The sequence below is a fragment of the Thunnus maccoyii genome, chromosome 23, assembly GCF_910596095.1.
Source record: "Thunnus maccoyii chromosome 23, fThuMac1.1, whole genome shotgun sequence".
NCBI lineage: Eukaryota > Metazoa > Chordata > Actinopteri > Scombriformes > Scombridae > Thunnus > Thunnus maccoyii.
In genome coordinates this window covers 20211560-20231275 of record NC_056555.1, presented here as the reverse complement: position 1 = coordinate 20231275, position 19716 = coordinate 20211560, and the positions used below count along the sequence as shown (strand labels likewise).

Below are 19716 nucleotides of genomic sequence, written 5' to 3'. Positions count from 1 at the left end.
TATTGTAAAGTAACAGTGGGACACAGTTCGCTGCATTTGCCATTAATTTTATTACTTTATGTGATTTTACATAAAAATATCCCTACTAATATTGTCAGATTGATTGCAAACATGAAGCCTAACGTGCATTTGTTTTGCTGTGGAAAGGGTATTAATTTTTTTTTTCTCTGTTGAGGTCTTAAAAAGCATTAAATTTGATTTCAAAAAAAGTGTGCAGCAACCCTGTAATATCCCCCCCCCCCCCGCCCGCCCTGTCATGAACGAGGCTATAAAAATGTTAACAATATGGCGTCTGAAACCGTCCAGGAATAATTCAGCCAAACACAACAGCCAGACGTCTCTCAATAAACACACTAATTGCACTGCGTGGCATTTTACATGCGGCCGCGTGCTGCAGTCATTATGCTCATGGCCTATTTGGAAAAGCCTGTCAGTTAAAATGGAAGTAGGTAATTGTTTGAATTGACTTGGCTTTTTTTACCCTTGTGCGTTCAGGGGGCTGCTCATCTCCATGCCAGCGCATAATGACTGGATAAGACAGAGGGGGAATCAGGCGTAATTTGCTCCTATTAACTCTGATTAGAATCTGTTGCACTGCTGTGATCGCGGCTAAAAAAAAAACACAGCGCCGATTTTTCTTCTTTAATTATAACATTGATTACCCAAAGTAAAGCTTTTAAACGAGCTTTGTGCACAGAGCTTCTTTTATAGAGGAGAGGAGCTGGTAGAATATGCAAATATCAAGATTCATACATATATATATATTCATATTTGCTTTTTTTTATTAATGCTAGATATTTGCTTGTAGACTCCAGCCGGCTTTGGTGCAGCCCTGGGCCTCTGGGGGGTTATCAGGAGGAAGGGGGAGGCTGGTTGTGGGATAGTGAGGGGTGTAGAGGAGTATGGGAGAGGAGGAGGAGGAGGAGGAGGAGGGGTGTTTTGAAGATCTCCTCCCTCAAGGTTAATTATGCACTTATTGTTATGTGAAAGTCAGGCTTTCACCTCTATGTGTCTGCTGCCTTCAGGATGGAAATGAAGAAAAAATAGGTAATTATTTATATACAAAGCAGCGCAGTATAATGAAACCGCGAGAGGTGGGAGGGGGAAAAGGGTGAGGGGGGCAGAGGGGGAAGTGGGGAAGAAAAAGAGGGAGAAAGAGGAGGGTGAGGAGGTTGAAGTTTGCATGTTTTAGTTTCTGCTGCTACCATTTGGCTCTAAATGTCTTCATGACTAATCTAGGCAGGATCTGTAAAAATAGTTTATCTATTTCTGCACACTTGAGGTGTGTGTGTGTGTGTGTGTGTGTGTGTGTGTGTGTGTGTGTGTGTGTGTGTGTGTGCACTTGCAAAGGTCCAGCAGCAGCAGCAGCAGCAGCAGCAAGGAAAGAAAATAGTCTCACAGGAAAAAACACTATTATTAAACAGGCATACAGAGAGCGTTTGGGCCACAGAGACGTTCGCTGTTCACAGTAGCATCACAGGAAAAAGCCTCTCCCATGTTGACAAGTTGATTTACTTGCCAGAAAAAATCCACAGTTGTTTATTTGATTCGGTCAGGACTTCTGGAGTCCGAAGCCATGAGAGGATTTTTTTTTTTTTTGATTTGGTCTCGTAAGTCAATTATGTATTTAAAATCCTGAGCAGCCTCCGTGGCGCTAACTGTCAGCCGTATATATCCAAATCTGTGATTCGGAAAAGGGATTATTACAAGTATAATAAGAAGGTTGAAAGCACTTTTTCTAAATAACTCGTATGAAGTGTGTTTCCAAAGCAAACTAGAAAAGAAAAGTGTTGTAAAGAACTACAAAGTGCTTAAAAAAAGAAGAGAGAGAAAAAGAAGATTCAGCCTTCAGTTTTTATGGCAGTATATGAGAGTTTGATAGTGCTCCAAAACTCTTGTGTTAGATTTTCACATTTTGATGTATAATGTGTGTGTGAAGGATGACTTTTTTTTATTTTTTTTTTTCTTGGCTTAAAAACCACAACGTCTCACTCTGTTAATAGCATCACCCACTTTAGCCTTCCAGTAAACTACACTGGACTGAAAAATAGAAGCACATGTACTCTTAAGAGGCTGCACATTTTGAGATTATTCAACACTAAAGAAATGTTCAGAATGAAACAGAAAGAACTCCAAAAAAGGCTAAATGTAAAAGTGTGTGAAGTGAAAATGAGATTTTTTATAATGTTCTTTAACTAGGCTGTCAAACATGTGAAATATGTGTGTGCTAAAGCCAAATTTGAAGCATCGAAAGGGTTTGAAGTGTCTGTTTAAGTGTTAAGTTTTTTTAGTTCAAGTGTTCAGAACTGTTACTACTTTTATCAGGAGTGAAGACGTGTCAGGATACGATGAAAATGACTGATAGGTCATCGTTTACGTCACGCAAAAACGCTTAAATGTCATTAATCAGAGCAGCTCGTCACACGACGGTAAGGGGAAAAACCCCAAAACTTGTTTTTACAAGTAGGGAAAAGCAGAATCGAATGCAGAGCAGATTAGTAGAATGATTCGTTTCACTATCAATTAATCTGGCAGTTATTTCTTTTTCAATGAAATGTCAAAAACAAATGAAAAAGTCACCACTTCCCCTTGTGTCTTTAAACTACAAGTCCAAACCCCCAAAGATATTCAGTTCACTATTATGTAAGACAAAGAGAAGCAGCGAATCGTCATTTTAGATGCTGTGAACAGAGAATTTCTAGCATTTTTTTCACTATTTTTACTTGGAAAAATGACTGAAATGAGTCATCGATTATCAGAATATTTACTCATGTCTCAGTCTGTCCCAGTCAGGAGGGGGGGGGGGGTGTCAAGAGTAAGAGCTTCAGCAGTCAAACATCAGCCTCAAGTTTTAGTTTTAAGAGTGTGATGTGCATCAAATTGAAGTTTGTGTAAAGTTCAACGTTGATCAGAGAGACGTTTTCAAGTCATTATAATCATATGTTGTTATTGCAAAAAACATCTGGCAGTGTTAGAAATCAAAAGCTGACATCTCTCAGTATTTTAGACCTTTAATTCAGCACTTTATAACAGCTTCAAGTCTTCTTAGTTAAGTCTCAACAAGCTTTGCAGCAAAAAAAAAAAGTCTAAAAACATCTTGTCACTTTGGCAAAAACGAGAATTTTATCCATTTCAAAGTAAATCTACAACACAGTCAGATGTGCAGGTGGTAAAGGACTCTGAATCAGTTGAACTCTGCTGTTTACGTGCTTCGTCTCAACCGTTAGCCAAGACTGGGGGAATGTAAACAAACTACAACCTTGACAAACGTGGTAAACAAGGTCAAAGGTCAGCTTCCTCTCTTGACTCAAAATCTTTATCAAAACTATAAGAAGCAAAGATGTGGCTTCCTTATTTGTTCACTATCAAAAGGTCAATATTAAAGGCTTTACATTGGAAATACACGCCCAGTAAATTACAAGGAAACCGAGTAAAAGTAAACAAAATACATATTCTGAGGAAAACAGGCTCGTATGTATATTTCACTTTCACTTCAGTTGCTTGATGCTTATCAGCGCTGCAGGGAATGACACTTCTCATTGCGTGTTGTAGTCATTTTGTAACTCTGACTCATTTGGCAACATTTCAGTGACTCCAACAAGTGCCTGCATTTGTGGAGGGTTTTTTGTGTGTGTTTGTGTGTGTGTGTGTGTGTGTGTTTGTGTGTAAGTCGCTGACTAACAGGAAGAACATGGAGGACACTGAAGGCCACTCAGCATCTTCCTTGGAATTAGAAGCAGTTTGGAGAAGAAGGAGGAGGAGGAGGAGGAGGAGGGGGAAAGGGATAAACAGGAGGCTGATATCGGGAATGAAGGGCAAACGAAAAGCGAAGGAAGCACACGAACGCAGGAATTACATAACACTGTTGCACTGTGGGAAACAGGAAGCAGACATAAACCACATGTCCCTATGCAAATTTGCTGGAACTTGGATTTTTTTTGGCGTGGATGTGTGAGCGTTCGTGTGTGATGTGTTCTTGTACCGGCGATGTCGTGGGGATTCACCTCCTAAGTGGGGATAAAAAATCTGATCCCCAGGAGGTTAACGAGGGAATGTATTCTCTCTTCTTTCAAGTACAAATGTTATTTTGCATGATTGATAACAAGATTAATGACATGCAACCCCTTTACTTTAGGGTCAATGATTCCATACAGTAGAGACAGTTTGTTAGAATTACATCCAGGAGCTGTTTTTTAAGTATTTTGGGTCGTCATTCATCAGCAGATCGCAAGTCTGTTGAAAGTCTTTGAGGTCTTTAGATTAGAGCTGCGACGATTAATCGATAAGCCGACAGACGGAAAATGAATCAGCAGGTTTTCATAAAATTTTCAAGCAAATATTTCCTGGTTTCAGCTTCTCAAATGTGACAGTTTGATTTTTGCTTCGTCATATATGACAGTGAATCAAGTAACTGAAGGTTTTAGACTGTTAGTCGGACAAAACAAGCAAATTGAAGACGTTCTCGTGACTGCTAAGAGATTGTGAATGCAATTTTTTTCACTATTTTTGAAGCGTTTTATAGACTAAACAATGAATCGAGAAAATAATCTGCAGATTAATTGATAATGAAGGTAATCGGTAGTTGCAGCCCTACACTCTGGACGCTGACGAATAAAGTTTTTTTTCTTTCAAAGCTGCGTTAACAGGGTTTTTTTTACATGACAGAAGTCCTTTAGTACAAAGGCCTGATAATGAATCATTAAACGAAGGCTGTGAGGCTATAAAAGTCCTGCCTGTTGTGTCTTGTGTATTATTTTACGAGGTAAAAGTCAAACCAAGTCCTCATTTTTGTGACTCAAGTCTGACTCAAGTGAAGAGCTGCATCTAAAGATTAATCTGTTAATTATTTTTCTCAATTAACCAACTTATTGTTCGATGTATAAAATGTCCAAAAATGGTGAAAAATGTCAATCACTGTTTCCCAAACGCCAAAGGTGACGTCTTCATTTGTCCCGACCAACAGTCCACAAAGATATTCAGAAAATATTGATATAAAGGAAGCTTGAATCAGAGAATTTGGACAGGTCTTCTTAAAAAAATGACTCAAAACATTTAATCAATTAATAAAATAGTTGCCGATTCATTTTCTGTCAATCAGCTAGTCGTTGTAGCTCAGGTAGTGGATATAGTTGAGGTGAGGATACGCCTTCAAGTCAATACAGTGTCCTCACAAATGACAAAAAGTGTGTTGGTGAGAAAGACAGATATTTGTCTCGACTGATGTAAGTGCTGTCCATTAGCGTCATAGACATGTTTGGTTTCTTATTTATTGGGTAAACAACTCTCAAGATTGTTTTTAAAAGAGGAGATCGCTTTCAGCCGGATTTGTTGTCTCCTCAGTTAAAAATGACTCTGCTGCTTGCAAAAAGGGACGCTGTAGTCACTGTAGCTCGCAGTAAACAAGGTTGTCTGCAATGAGGACAAGTCAGAAAGCCGAGAGAAAAATGGGAAGGAAATGCTAACGACGAGTCTATTAACCATCCAGGCAACTGTTGTGGTTAATCTGACAATATTATGGGGTTTTTTTTTTTGATTTCTAAAACCTCATCAAACCTACACAGGTGTTTTCCCTTATTGTGTTTGATGAGACGTCTCACAGAGAGCTGCGTTCAATTCACATCTCCTGTCGCACCTGTTAAGGCGGGACGACTGCTATCATTCCTATTGATTCTATGACTAAGGTGACCTCAAGTTATCCCTGTTATAGCTTAAATCAAACAACTGAGCAGAGGTTTAATCAGCCAGAATGACTGAAAGCACATGTGTGGGTGTGCAGAAGTTCCTGATTTCAACCCATTAAATCACATTCAAAATGAACAGAGGATATTACTACACTTGAACATGGATTGATTGTATTATAGCATATGTGTTTTTTTATCAGATTCCTCTATTTGTCCATCTGAGACTTTCATTAATATTAGTGTTCAGACTGGCGGGAAAGTTCTCGTTCTTTCTTTCCCTCAGATCAGTTTCATAATGTCACGTTGAATCTGACGTTTTCAGTTCTGATTTGCTCTGCTTTGTGGTCTTAAACCTGAAATGAATCTAATTTGCGGCAGTTTGACCTCAGTCTCGACAGTCATTTTGGATTCATGCACTTTTAACCGCTTATTAACAGAGGAAGTTACTAATAAAACTAAATAAACTTTTGATATTCTGAACTTCTGGATGAAAACCTGTTTCTGTTCCCGTCACCATTGTGAAACAGTCACAACTGCTCCACAGAAAGCTGCGACTACACGTCTTTTGTTTTCTGTTTGCTCAGATTTGCAGCTGTTTTTTTAAGCATATTAACATGGAAATGACACCAATCAAGACCGCGTTTGTCAGCGTCTTTCATTTTGATGTGTTTCCTCCCGCAGAAACCGTCCAGATGTGATGTCTTTTCTTACTCTTCTTTTGCATATGCAAGCCTAAAAAAAAAACAATCTCAGCTATAATCAGATTTGAGTGTTAAGGTTTGCAGTGTGATTGAAACCATTGAGGCTTCAGACAGAAATAATGTCACCTAAAGAAATCTCAGAATACTGGGATTTTCCTCTCTCCTCTTTTGCATAAAAACGATTCCATTCAGAGACACTCGTCCTTAAAATATTTCACATCTGCGGTAGAAAAGCTGTGTGTTTGTTTTTTGCAAGTATATGCATGCACTTACTTATGCATGCTGTTCTCTGGCGACTACACTTAGCAGCGCACTGCGGTGGCATAAAATAACACTTTGATTGTCTGCATGGTTTTTTTCAGTCTCTGTGTTGTGTTTTTTTTTTTTTTTTTTTGTCTCTTTGCAGCCATCAAGGAGAAATACAACGACTGGACCGAGTTCCTGGTTCAGGACTTGACCGGCTCCAGGACGGCACCGGCCAACCTGCTGGAGGGGGTGAGCGAATCATATGTTCTGCGGTTCAGAAACAATTCCCCGGAAGCTAAATATGATGCTATAAAGGAAGAAAGAATAAAGACAAACAGCCTCATTTTGAATAAAAGCAACTTAGGGCTGCAACTAAGGAGGAGAATATATTTTGTTTTTAGTTCACTGCAAAGAAAAACGTGGGAATTTGCAGTTTCTTATTTGAAAAAAGTGAAAGTTGTTGCAGTTAATTAATACATGTAGACTTTTTAGTAGCAGTAGTTCTGTAATAATAAAAAAGGATGACAAAACACTTGCACAGATCAAACTAGTAGCAGCTTTATTGATTTGGAGAATTGTGCAATCACTTTGTAATCCTATTGTATTGTATTTATTGGGATAATGTGCAGTTTTAAACATAAATGTTAACATTTGATGTACTGCACCAAGAGTTAGCTTTAAAAAGGTAGTTTTCATCTGCAGTCCCTTACAAATAAAACATATAAAAGCACAATAACAAACAGTACAAAGCAAAAAAAACACACAGGGCTCATAATACAAAGCTACAAACAACAGCACATCACATACACCCACAATGTCAACTAGAAATCAATAATGTAACCTTGTCAAATTAAAAGCAACATTATTTGAGAACTTAAATTCACATCATGAGCTGTTCTTCTCCAGCTCACATCACCTGCTCTTGTTTTCAACGGGGGCTAAAACTTTATTTTTATCCTCAACGATTGAGATCATCAGCCCCGTTTATTCATTTTTTTGGCGAGAGACTTTTCTGAAAAACACATCAGCGCCTGTAGTTGCGTAAAAAATGAGAAAATGTAGTTATGCAAGTCATAAGGAAGCCAGCGAGGCCCATATCAGATATCAAAGGAACTACTTTGTGTCTGTGTCTGTTTATCTTCTCACTGAAATCTAATAGCTTGTGCGTGTGTGTGCGTGTGTGTCACGTACAAGTATTTATTGTTTAAAATAGTTGAAAGTAGAGAGGAAGTTTCTGTTGTCCTGATACATTTGCTGATACATTTCTATCTGGAGTTTCTCACGTCGTAACTGCGTCTCTCCGGAGACAACACTCCAGTTTTTTTCCCGGGTTTCTCTTGTATTTCATGGCCATCGCCTTCCTGTCGTGTTGTTTCCCATAATTTGCACGTCCCTCAAACTTTATGATGAATAATCGAGGGATGAGTAAGTTTTGTATGTTTGTCTGACGTTGCCCACGTTGTCAGATCGTCTATGAAACACGTCCAAACACTGCACACAATTTCAACCAATCTGTCATCACAACCTGGCAACCCACAACCTGATTCAACGGACGACTTGTGTGTGCAGCTGCTCTCTGTGCAGAAAAAAAAAAAAAATCCAAATGCACTTGCAAATTTAAGCAGAGTGGGACTGAACAGTTTCCATTTATATCTGCTAGTCACCAGGACGGTGGTCATGCTTTTTGCAAAGCCTGTAGGAGTTGATTTTAATATAGAGTATGGGTGGCAGGTATGTAATGACCTTTGTTACAGTTCCTCTTTTTCACATCACTTCCTTTTTAGCATCACTGAATGTCTACTTTACTCTGTGTGTTTCTGACAGTTGTTGAAGGAAACGATTTAATTTAATTTGGATGTGTTTGAGTGGATCCCTACTTTAAATAAGATCATTTTATTTAAACAGGAGGCCCACTAAGTAACACATATATCATCACCTGGAGACGTATGGGTGATATGGAAGTTTAACTTGAAAGTTTCTTTCATCATTAGAACTGATTGGTCTGATGACTGAAACACTGTCTGTTTAAATTTAAGTATTTTCTGCATCGGCTTCTTTTGAGATTTCTCTGCCAATTATTACTAAAAAAAAACCCATAAATGTCCATTTTTGGGCTCATGAGGTTCAGGTGAGGAGGCTAATTAACTATCCTGCCTTGATACCTGTAGATCAGATAGTACCTCTGGGTGGAACTAGGAGAAAAAGCGTGGCTGATACCTTTTTTTTTAATTCAAACCATAACATAAATAAGATATCAACTTCCTAGTTTGTTACTTCTCACCTTTTTTCACTGACTTTCACTAGAGGTGCAGGGTTAAAGGAGCCCAAATGAACATTGAAACATGTTTTTCTTGCTGTAATCGTTCCTCCTGTTCATGCTGACCATTAGAAGATCCCTTCATAATGCACTTACAGTGTAAATGATGGAGACAAAACCCACACTCCTCCTTCTGTGCAAAAATGTATTTAAAAATTTAGTTAGTCATATCAAATGGATATCTGACACATTTACAGTCTTTTTAGCATCAAATTCCCTCTTTGTGTTTCCCTGTTTAGCAGCGGTGGAATTATAGTAACAAAAAGAGGGACTTTGGCACTAAAAATACTCACTCACACACAAATCTGGACGACTGAAGCTTCATATTAGCTTCAGATAAACATTTTTGCACAGAAGGAGGAAGAAAAACCTGTTTCAATGTTCATTTGAGTCTTTTTTGGGCAGACTTGAGAAATTGTGAACCCGTCCTTTAAAGATTCAGCGTGTAAGAACAGTGATTCACTGCAGCCCCTGAGGTACAAAGTGATATTATGAGACAGGACGGGGCCAGAGCTAGCTGGTTAGCATGCTAACTACAGTAGAGATCTTTGCAACATAATACATATCGGTCTTTGAAATGATGTCAAAACTGTTATTTCTTCACATTCTTTTGATAATTTTAGTTAATTTGATCTTAACTCAACCAATAAACCAGTGACTTTGCCTTTAGAGCTGTCCTGTGTCTTAGAGATTCTTGAATAAAGTAAAAACTCTCTGTCTGTCTCTCTCAGCCTCTGCGAGGTAAGAACACGGTGGATCTGATCGTCGACGGCTCTATTTTGGAGCTTCAGGACGTCTCGGATCCTTTCCTTTACTGGCCCGTCCGCGTCGTCCAGAACGTCGGAGGGAGGCTCCGTCTACGCTACGCCGGTCTCTCAGACGACCACCGGGCTCAGGACACCTGGCTGTTCTACCTGGATGTTAGGCTCCGCCCCCTCGGATGGGCTCTGGAGAACAGTTTCGCCTTAGAGCCGCCCACAGGTGATAATCTAATCTGCTCGCACCTTCTCATTTACCATCCGCCTGAAACTGCCGTGGTGACAGGAAGGAACTTTGATTTTCCTACAATTTAATTACAGTGTATATGTGAAGCTTAATGATACTTAATGAGTAATGTGTGTGTGTGTGTTTGTGTTTAAAGTGTCTAAGGACTGCAGTTTTTCGAAATCTGATGCCAATAATTTCATGCTGAAGATGCAGAAAGTCAATAATATGAGACAGACTGTGAATCTAATGATATTCAGGCTCAGTGAGGGACGACTGCACAACGTTTCCAAATACTGCAAACATGTCAGGCTGAATTTTGGAAGATTATGTGCAAAACATGATGCACATGACATGATGCAACAGTGCAGTCATATAAATAAACAATGCATGTTGGGTTTGGATGTTTTAACACCATGTTAGCATAAAGCTGAACAGCAGAAAATATATTCAAGCTGCAACGATTAGTTGATTAATCCAAAAAAAAATTGTTGTTTTTTAGTATTTTCTGACATTTTATAGAATCGGTTGAAGCTGGGGTAGGTAGTGTTCTGCAAAACAAACAAAAAAATTCTCTTCTTTTGCAATTCATGCAGTCCCGTCACTTCCTATCCGTGAGCAGGAAGTGTTATTAAGTCATTAATGGCCTGCGTCAGCCACAGAAACTGGAATTTTTTTCTTTTGTATTGTCAGAACATTTAATATATTGATTGCTGTCGGGATGTACAGAGAATTTCAACAAATACAACAATAAATGCTTCTATAATACATAACCTACCAAAGCTTTAATGGAGAAAATAAGAGGCAATTAATCTATAATGAAAATAATCGCTAGTTGCAGCTTTGAATGTTGTCAAATGATTCTTTTTTTGTACATTTCAAGAGATTTAAGTGGAAATTTAGTGGTTTTCAGTCACTAAAAGTCTTTTTCTTCACCTGTAACAGCTGAAGAAGGTTTTGAATTTGATTTGCTTTTACAGAAGATGCTAAAGAGTATTTCCATCATGTTAATTGAGTTAATAATCGAGTTAATAACGAGTTAATAAAATCAAGCCGGTTTACGACTCTTCAGGTGTTGCACAGAGACTTTGGCTCATGAGAATCTAACTCGTGTATCTTATGTCTTTAATCCTCAGAGCTCAAGTCTCTGAAGAGCGCCTCCGACTGGCAGCAGGCTCTGGAGGACGCTCGACTCGACGGACAGAGGAGTCCTCTGCCGCTCGAGGTGTTCAAGGTGAGACTCGCATACACACATCTCTGCTCTCCACACAGTGTGTTTGTGTGATTGTGTGCAGTGCTGGCACACAGCCAGACTGCAGGATTACCAGGGCGAGATGAGCTGGTTTTTTTTAAACTGCTATTACCTCTATTGTCTTTGATTGATTGATGATATAAAACTCAGAGAACAAATGATAATTTCCTAATAATTTCCTGGAAAGATGTAAGTAATTTGGTACCAATTATAAGGAAATAGGAATAATAATAAAGAAAAGGCCAATTTAAACCCAAGTAAATATTAATGAAATGTTTATTCATTATTGGAAACTTTATTCTCTACATACTGTATGTCGATTTGTAAAGACCACAAAAATTAGGTGAATATCTCTATAAATCCATAAAAGAAAACTTATACAGTGCATCACAAAACCTGGCAAACTCTTAAAGGCAAAAGAAGTTGAAGATTCATGAGAGCAAATCATAACTCAGAGTGAGAGGATTATGATTTTTATTAACTTCCTAAATGTGCAGCCCTTATGGTAACACTTGGTGTCTGGTGCAGGAGGTCTTTCTTTCTTAAAACAAAACAAAAACCTCTGATTTCCAGATAGTTTAGCATGAATATATAAAGAACCAGGCACTTGGCATGAGTGGATGAGCTGAAAAAACAAACAAATTACAGAAAAAAGGAAAAACTAGCATCTATTTTGGTGTCTGCGTGTGTGTTTCTTCCTAACGATCAGCACCGGCCTGAGATATCACTGAACTGGGAACAACACTTTGCCTCATCGAGGTGCTTTCATTCATTACATGCCCACCCAGCAGGGTTTGCATGACCTACATTGTCTTCATGCATGTGTGTGCATTAACAAAAATGGAGCACAATTTGTCTAAAAAAGTCTTGACTTTACTGTGTCAGGACCACGTAGACCTGCCCAAGCACTCCTTCAAGACGGGGATGAAGCTGGAGATGGTTTCTCCGTGGGAGCAGCTTCAGATCTGCCCCGTTTCTGTCACCAAGGTGAGTCGGACTGAAGTCTCATCTGAAAAAAAAACTATCAAGCAGACTCCTCCCTTGAGTTTTCTTCAGCTGACTTTATTAATGTGACAGTAGATTTTTAACCATGTTTGCCAAGGAGGCGGCCTTGTTCCTCAAGTTTGTGGATTCTACTGAAATTCCACCTTAATAAAGACTCTTTAGGGAATTCTTGGGTATTTTATCTCATCGGTATCCCAGTAATGCTTCAACTCACAGTATTTCCTACTGTAAAATGTGGAATTTTCCCTTTTTTTATAAACAAAACTACATCTAGCTTGTAGCTTTACATGCTGACTGAAATATTTAAGAGTTGTTTGTGCTTCATAATAAATACAAATGAACATGCGCTTAATGTGACATGACATCAAATACTGTTTTATGAGTAATGAGCTTCCAGTAGAAAACATTTTGTACCAGTATTCACTAGTTTAAGGATACAATAGCACCCTTAAATCCCCCTTTTTTTTCTTGCAGCTAATTGTGATTGTGATTTTCTAAACAGAAATAGGGATTTTTAGGGGTGATATGGTGGCTATACCAAAATAAAGAAGAGTATATTTACATGTGTTGATTCTTCCAAAAATACTACCAAAAAAATTTTACATTAAAATTTTACAATCAAGTTTTTAAATTAAAGAACACATCTGGAGGCAAGTTAAATACTTATATGCTATAAACTCACTATGAAATATTCTCTCCATTTAAAATTAATTTTGGCCCTTTTTTGCTTCCATACATAACCATAAAAAGAAGATGAAGAAGAATAAAAACGATCAGATTCATAGTGCACTCCTGAGATCAAAATGTTTTATTACAATGATGATCAGGGATAATTTTCTTTGCTCTTCTCTTCAGGTCTACAATGAGATCTATTTCCAGGTCACGCTGGATGACCTCTCTGTTGACGTTAAGCCGCGGTTTGTGGTCTGCCACACCAACTCGCCAGGCATCCTGCCCGTCCAGTGGTGTCTGAAAAACGGCGCTGGCCTGGAGCGGCCCCGAGGCTACGAGGGCCAGGACTTCGACTGGGCTGACTACCTGAAGCACAGCGGGACTGAAGCGGCCCCCGACGCCTGCTTCCCTGATGTAAGAACGAACTGAACACCCCCTTTAAAACCGGGACAGTCCTACTTTTAAAGCATTTGTCCTTTCTGATGCTCAGTAGAAATACCAGTTTTTACATTATCAGACTGAGCCTGATCATTTCTGGGAGCAGTTCAGTGGGTGAAAATCTATTTTGGAAACCAGATATTGTGTGCAGAACATCAATACCGATCCATGAACTGAAACAGAACCCTGCTCTGATTTTCTTACGGCGCCTATACACTGTGCTATTTTGAGCTGTGAACAACAGTCCTACATCACACTATGATACACGTCCGCTGATGGCCACTTTAGAGATCTGGCAACCAGAGACAGCTTCCCTACAAACCAATTAATCAAAATATATCATTAAAATGATGTAGTATACGTCGGCCAACACATCACCAAAAGTTCAATACAGTGCAGACGAAAACCATTATTTCCAGTGGAGAGAGAGTGGTGGCTGCGGATTCTCAGGCAGCTGCAGAAGCCATAACAGTGAACACTACGCTGGTTTTCCACCAGGTTTTGAAGCCAAAGTTCCACCGAGTTAAAACTTTTCCCTCACATAAGCAGACTTCCTTAATGAGATTCTAGCCTTGACGAGACAGTGGCGATAATTTCACTGTAGAGAAAAATGGAGGAAAAGTCATGTAGCATCTCTGAAATCATGAAGTTATATAGCTTCTACTCTCCGATCCTACCGGGGACTTTGGTTAAAAGTCTCTCTAATATCTCGAATATTGTCCTCCTTCACTCACTCAAGTTTGAAACTACCATTAAGTGCCATTTTTTAAATACTGTAAGGTTAAAAAACAACAAAACATGAGGTGTTTCTGCTTGCATTTACATTGTATGCTACGTCACAATGGTATTGTACAGTCTGACACCTGTTTACAGGCCTTTTTAAGAGGAAAATCAGGGTTAAGTCGGTGTGAATATCTTGTAATCGAAGCCTCGCTTTAGGGTTATCTCAGGTTAAATCATTGTCCTAAATGTAAAATAAACTCTCTCTCTCTTTCTCCTCTGTCTTTCTCCTTCTGTGCGTATGTGTGTGTGTGTGTGTGTGCATGCGTGCGTGCAGACATGGCAGAACAGAGGCTTTGCCAAGGACATGTGGCTGGAGGCGGTGAACCCTCACCAGCCAGCGGAGGTGTGTGTGGCTCAGATCACACAGGTCAGAGGATGCCTGCTGTGGCTCCGACTGGAAGGTAAGACGTGTGTGTGTATGTGTGTGTGTTGGTGTGTGTGTGTGTGTAAGAAGGATTAAGTGTCAGAGGACTCCTGCTGTGGCTCTGAGTGAATGTAAAAACCTGTGTGTGTGTGTGTGTGTCGGCTGTCTACCTGTCTCCAGGTGTGGCGAAGCCCCTGTCAGAGCGTATCGTGGACGTCGAGTCCATGGACATCTTTCCTGTCGGCTGGTGCGAGGCCAACGGTTACCCTCTGACCCCTCCACTCAAACCTGTCTGTATGTACACACACACACACACACACACACACACACATATATTTCCCTGAGTGTGACAGTTTGATGCAAACTCTTTCTTTTCCACAGGCCAGAAGCAGAAGAAGATAGCAGTGGTCCAACCGGAGAAACAGTAAGAACAACAAAATATTCATCTATCAAAACTTTTTAAAGCTTTATGCAGATATGTTTTGAAGCCGAAGCTGCCACTATTAAACGCTGAGAGAGCTGAAATCCGCTCCTTTTTCGAGTTAGCGTCATTGTCATCAGCTTCAGCCACACAATATGCTGCACAGACACACGAGAGATTAAAGAAAATCTGAATAAATGAGCGGAGAAACATAACGAATGCAGATGTTTTCCCCCAAATAATGTGAATCATGTGTTATGTCTTTCACAACCACTAGAGTAAGGATGCGACTAACATTTATATTAGTCATCGGTTAATTTGACATTAGTTTTTGGTCCATAGAAATGTCAGAAAATGGTGGAAAAAAAGCCCAAACTGATGTCCTCAAATGTCTTCGTTTATCCCAACCAGCCTGAAGGCACACAGCTACACACGGCCGTTTGTCTCTTTTCCTTTTCTGCTCTCACTTAATCACCAAGAACTCCCCAGAAACCAGAAAATGTTGATGCAACGAACAAAAACACAACGCTGAACACAAACAAACCCGGGATGGTATGCGCTAGAAATGCTACAGATAATGTAAACAAACAAATGACAAGAAGTTTACACATTAAGTTACTTTTATCATTATTACGCCTCCTATAAAACTTGTTTTCTGAAGCCTCTAAGTTCTAAGTGGATGTAATTTTTAGGACAAAGGGTTCGCCCATCACTAGTTGCCAAAGATGTCTCCAGATTTTATTACTTTTTATTAACTTGTCCCCCAGAATGTGAGAAATTTCCCAATTAATTAAAGATCCCATCTAAAGACACTTTATTTCTGCAGTTTTTTTTCATCATTTAGAGCACAACTTCAATGAATCTTTGGTGGATTTTTAATTGTGTTTTTCTCTCCTTATGTATGAACATTTAACACTCTTTTAAAAACAACCGTCTGACGTGTTAAATGGAAAATGAAACTCACATGTTTCTATAAACCGATGTATCACTCTAACCCGACCGCACCCGTCGTCTGTTTCACTTCAGCACGGTCAGAAAAAAATTGTTTCATTCACGACTCTCTGTTTTTTTTTTTTTTTCTATCTTCCACCTGTGAGCCAAAAATAAAAAAAAGGTTTCTTCAGAAAAACCCTCGAGGGGTTTTTTTCTTCTTCCTCTCTGTCACGCCGAAGCCATTAATTGAAACAGTGGCTTTTTTAGAGCAGAAATTGCTTTTCCCGGGGCGCTGATTGATTTTGTTGACAAATGACATGTTACACCGTTGGCTGGCGAACGCAGCCCCGGGAGTACGAGGAAGGGGGGGGGGGGGGAATGGCGGTCGGAGAGGCGGGAGAAATATGAGGTCTTCAGCAGCACTTTGTCAGCTCTCTCATCTAACCACTAATTCCATTTCTCACCTTCGGGGGAATCCTTTCATCAATACTTTCCCGCCACCCCCCCCCCCCCCGCCCCCCCCCCCTCCCTTTCCTCCCCGCCGCCGCTTCACCTGCTTCTAAATCTGTCGGAAACCGTAGTAGCCGTTTTGTCGATTGATCAGTCGAATGAGCGATCATTTGGTTTTTGTTTCCCCGTTGGATTAGATCAGCTGGATAATTTTATTGATTACTTTGACAGGATTGATTGCCTCTCTTTCTCCCCCCCCCCCCCCCCCCCCTGCAGGTTGGCTCCGTCCCAGCCGCTAGAGACGGCTCCCGTCAGCCACTGCCAGCCCGTCGCCATGGATCCAGGTAATCAGAAGCCACGTTACACATGATTTATCTCCAGTAATTAATGCTAATGAGGAGGTATGATGGGGGGGGGGGGGGACCCGGGCTCTTCAGATTCTCCTGCACAGTTTGTGATTTCTGAGTGCCTCGTCTTCCTCTTAAGCTCCTTTCAGACATGAAAAGGGCTCCGTTGACTGTTTTATTTGGCGCTCAGGCGTGGGTGTCAGTTAGGTAAATGTTTGTTACGGCTTGATTCAGACATGACAGGACATTTACTGAATGATGTGCAATGCTGGCGTGATATTTGGCATCTGGAGTGTGATCAGCAGACATGAAGGTAGAAGAACGTTTCTGATGCATAACTGATGGATTTTAAAAAGTTTCAAGAGGGACACTCACCCCTGTTTCTCACACTAAACCCCCCCCCAATAGATCCTCATCAGTTTCATCATTTATTAGACTGTATGAGTGTATTTTACTGCCTATTGGGACTAAAACATGTTCTAGTTGAATGAAATTTGAAGATATGGGACTGGATAGATGGTGGGTTTGATTATTATTGTGACTTTAAGAGGGTTTGTTTTGCTTTTGGCCTCTAATACTCCACACTGCGAGGGGGGAAAAAACGAATAATTGCCTTAAAGGTGTGAAATTGGCTCGTTCACAGTGTTTCCTGGTTCACTGAAGTTATTTTTTTGTGTGCGTAAGGGTTGCAAAGCGATCTTAAGATTGGAAAAGATGTGTTATTATCCGTCTTTGTGAGTATTAAACCCCTGTGACGTCGTGATCCTTACGTTAATCTGACATTTAATCCAAACTTGCGTGCCGTCTTTGACGTATTACGCAAGCGTTCATTAAGATTACCGTTGTAACTTTTTGCATAAAAGTGAACCCGGGAGCTTATTCGGGCACATTCGTGTAATGAGGTGCATGTCTGAAAGGCATTTTAAGAGCCCAACCCAAAGAGAAACACAGTTGTTTATATACAGGTGATGAAAGTGATACTGGAAGTAAATTATCCCCCTTGAGGAAAAAGTAATTGAAGACACTGAAGACAGAAGATTGTTGTGAGTGTCTGGTTTGATAAAAAGATTATTGAGCAGCTGAGACAAGATGCAACTTGTGGCTAACGTTTGCACTTTGGCCCATTAAGTCTCACTTCCTCTTCAGTGAAGATATTTTTTTCTCTCTGTGTGCTTGTAGAATATCGTTTAAAAGCCTCGCTCATCATAAATGCATTAGAAAGACGAGAGGTTAGTGTAGCTGCAGCGGAGCTACTACAGTATAGTATGTTTGGCCCGTCTGAGGCGAGAAAAATACACCCAGAAACAGCAACACTGAGTACAAAATATGACATCCTGTTTTTAAAAACCATGGTGAAGGGTATTAAGATCAATCTCTCAGTAAAGGAAACTTTCATTGTTCTACAACTCGGGTCTTATCTTTTATAGTTTTAACATAACAAGTCGACTTATTTTACCAAAGACACGGCTTTCCAACACAAGCAGAAAACGTAGGATCTAAACCGTTTATTTGGAATAATTGGATTTATTTTATGTGGTGCTGAAAATTAATATGAATATTGACATTTGTTGTGCTTTCTGTGCAGTTTTATACATATTGCAGAGATTTCAAGTGTGTTTTTATTTGTTTTCACTTCCAAAAGCCTGAAATAAGTGGGTTTACTTGGGGTTCTGGTCTGTTCTGCCCAGTAGAATGAGCTGTAAAGCAACCAGTGCTGCTGCAAACCAGGATTTTAATAAATGTAAAATATTATAACAGATGGGATTAAAGCCAAAATGTAGAAAACAAGGCCCAAATAAGTACTTGGAGGGATACTTGGATGCATTTTGGCAGCCAAACTAATACTTAATAGAGATAAATCAATAAATGATCAGTGACCTCACAACTCAACTGTACATTTTACTAAACCACACACATCCTCCCCTTATTGTCTCTACAATGTTTTGTTTTGGGTGAATCTGCATGTAAACAACATGTATGTTCAGGCACAAAGAGAGCAAGGGGGGGGTGGAGGGGGGGGGAGAGTAGTTTCCATGAAACCCTTTGCCCTCTTTTCCAAGTTCCCCGTCTAAAAAACACCCACTCGCTCATGCATATTCATCACCTCACCTAATTACTATTCACCCCTGGCGGTGTGGTTCCAGGTGCCGGCGGTAGTCAGGGGCTGGAGGAAGGGCGGAGTGCAGCATGCTGCATCGTTCTGCAGACCCTCGGTTCATGTCAGAGAGAGGAGGGGAGGGGGAGGGAGGGGAGGTCACATGAACAGGACGTACTCGTAACCCAGTTTGACTCTGCTTTCACCTACATGGTAAAAGGCTGAAAGTTAACAGAGAAAATAAATGGACTTAGAAATTACAATACTAGAAAAACAAACATTCAGCTTTTTAGGCAGTAAAATAAGAAATGTTAGGCATTAAAAGTCTGGTGAGAGACTTTTAAAAAAAAACATGCTCTGTGGCCAATCATACAATAAATATGCCAGAAAAAACACTGAAGTCAAGTTTTCTGGAGCTTTCAGACACATTTTTCAGCTTTTTCAGCTTTTTCAGCATGATGGAAATTACAAATGAAGTAAATTTTATACTGATGTCCCACCATTCACTGACGAAGGCCACGAGATGTAGCTTAAATAAACTGTATGCTTTTTTCTTCTTAAAACTCCTGTTTCAAAGGTCAATAATGAACCTTCAATAAATTCAGTATCGATCAAACTGCATCAAAGCAGCGTATTGAAGGACAACATCACATTGGCTCCCAGTTAATTTAACATAGAATCTTTATTAATTACAAATAAACTGCATGAAAATCAGAGAAAATTTACTGGTGAAATTGTTGCATCAGAAGTTTTTACGTCTATCACACAAATTTAAAACCAGTTATCTCGATTAAGTTTCATATGACAGAAGGAACAAATGATGGTTTGACAGTTTAAATATGAGATTTTTTTAATTTCTCAGTTTTTTCATGGAGTTAATCCCTCTAAGAAATCTCACTGTTAATGTTTCTGGGTGTATTTGAACCTGCGTCCGGTGTGCTTCTGTGTTTTGTTGTGGTCGTGTGGTTTGATTCTGCACCGATCACTGAGACCAGAAGCTGCTTAAACCTTTGTGGTAAAGTGGGAT

The 19716-nt window shown here is 39.8% G+C and overlaps 1 protein-coding gene and 1 long non-coding RNA gene across 8 annotated transcripts in view; one reads left to right on the top strand and one right to left on the bottom strand.

The window, feature by feature from the left end:
* Positions 1–19716, bottom strand: part of LOC121890729 — an 85481-nt gene that overhangs the window by 10354 nt on the left and 55411 nt on the right. For 2 of the 6 annotated variants that reach the window (XR_006093899.1, XR_006093898.1), the window contains 3 exons: positions 18704–18794; positions 14614–14735; positions 13288–13894 (listed from right to left, as the gene is read on the bottom strand). This is a non-coding gene — a long non-coding RNA (uncharacterized LOC121890729). Of the gene's footprint in view, positions 1–12111; positions 12191–13287; positions 13895–14613; positions 14736–18703; positions 18795–19716 lie in introns of those variants that run through there. The other 4 variants (XR_006093900.1, XR_006093901.1, XR_006093902.1 and 1 more) reach the window with 4 other exon arrangements.
* sfmbt2 (Scm like with four mbt domains 2) overlaps positions 1–19716 on the top strand; it is a 54627-nt gene that overhangs the window by 27934 nt on the left and 6977 nt on the right. For both annotated transcript variants that reach the window (XM_042403231.1, XM_042403230.1), the window contains 9 exons: positions 6789–6877; positions 9677–9926; positions 11066–11163; positions 12067–12168; positions 13042–13272; positions 14354–14480; positions 14624–14737; positions 14825–14867; positions 16524–16591. In XM_042403231.1, the coding sequence (XP_042259165.1) occupies positions 6789–6877; positions 9677–9926; positions 11066–11163; positions 12067–12168; positions 13042–13272; positions 14354–14480; positions 14624–14737; positions 14825–14867; positions 16524–16591 (1122 nt within the window). The remainder of the gene's footprint in view (positions 1–6788; positions 6878–9676; positions 9927–11065; positions 11164–12066; positions 12169–13041; positions 13273–14353; positions 14481–14623; positions 14738–14824; positions 14868–16523; positions 16592–19716) is intronic.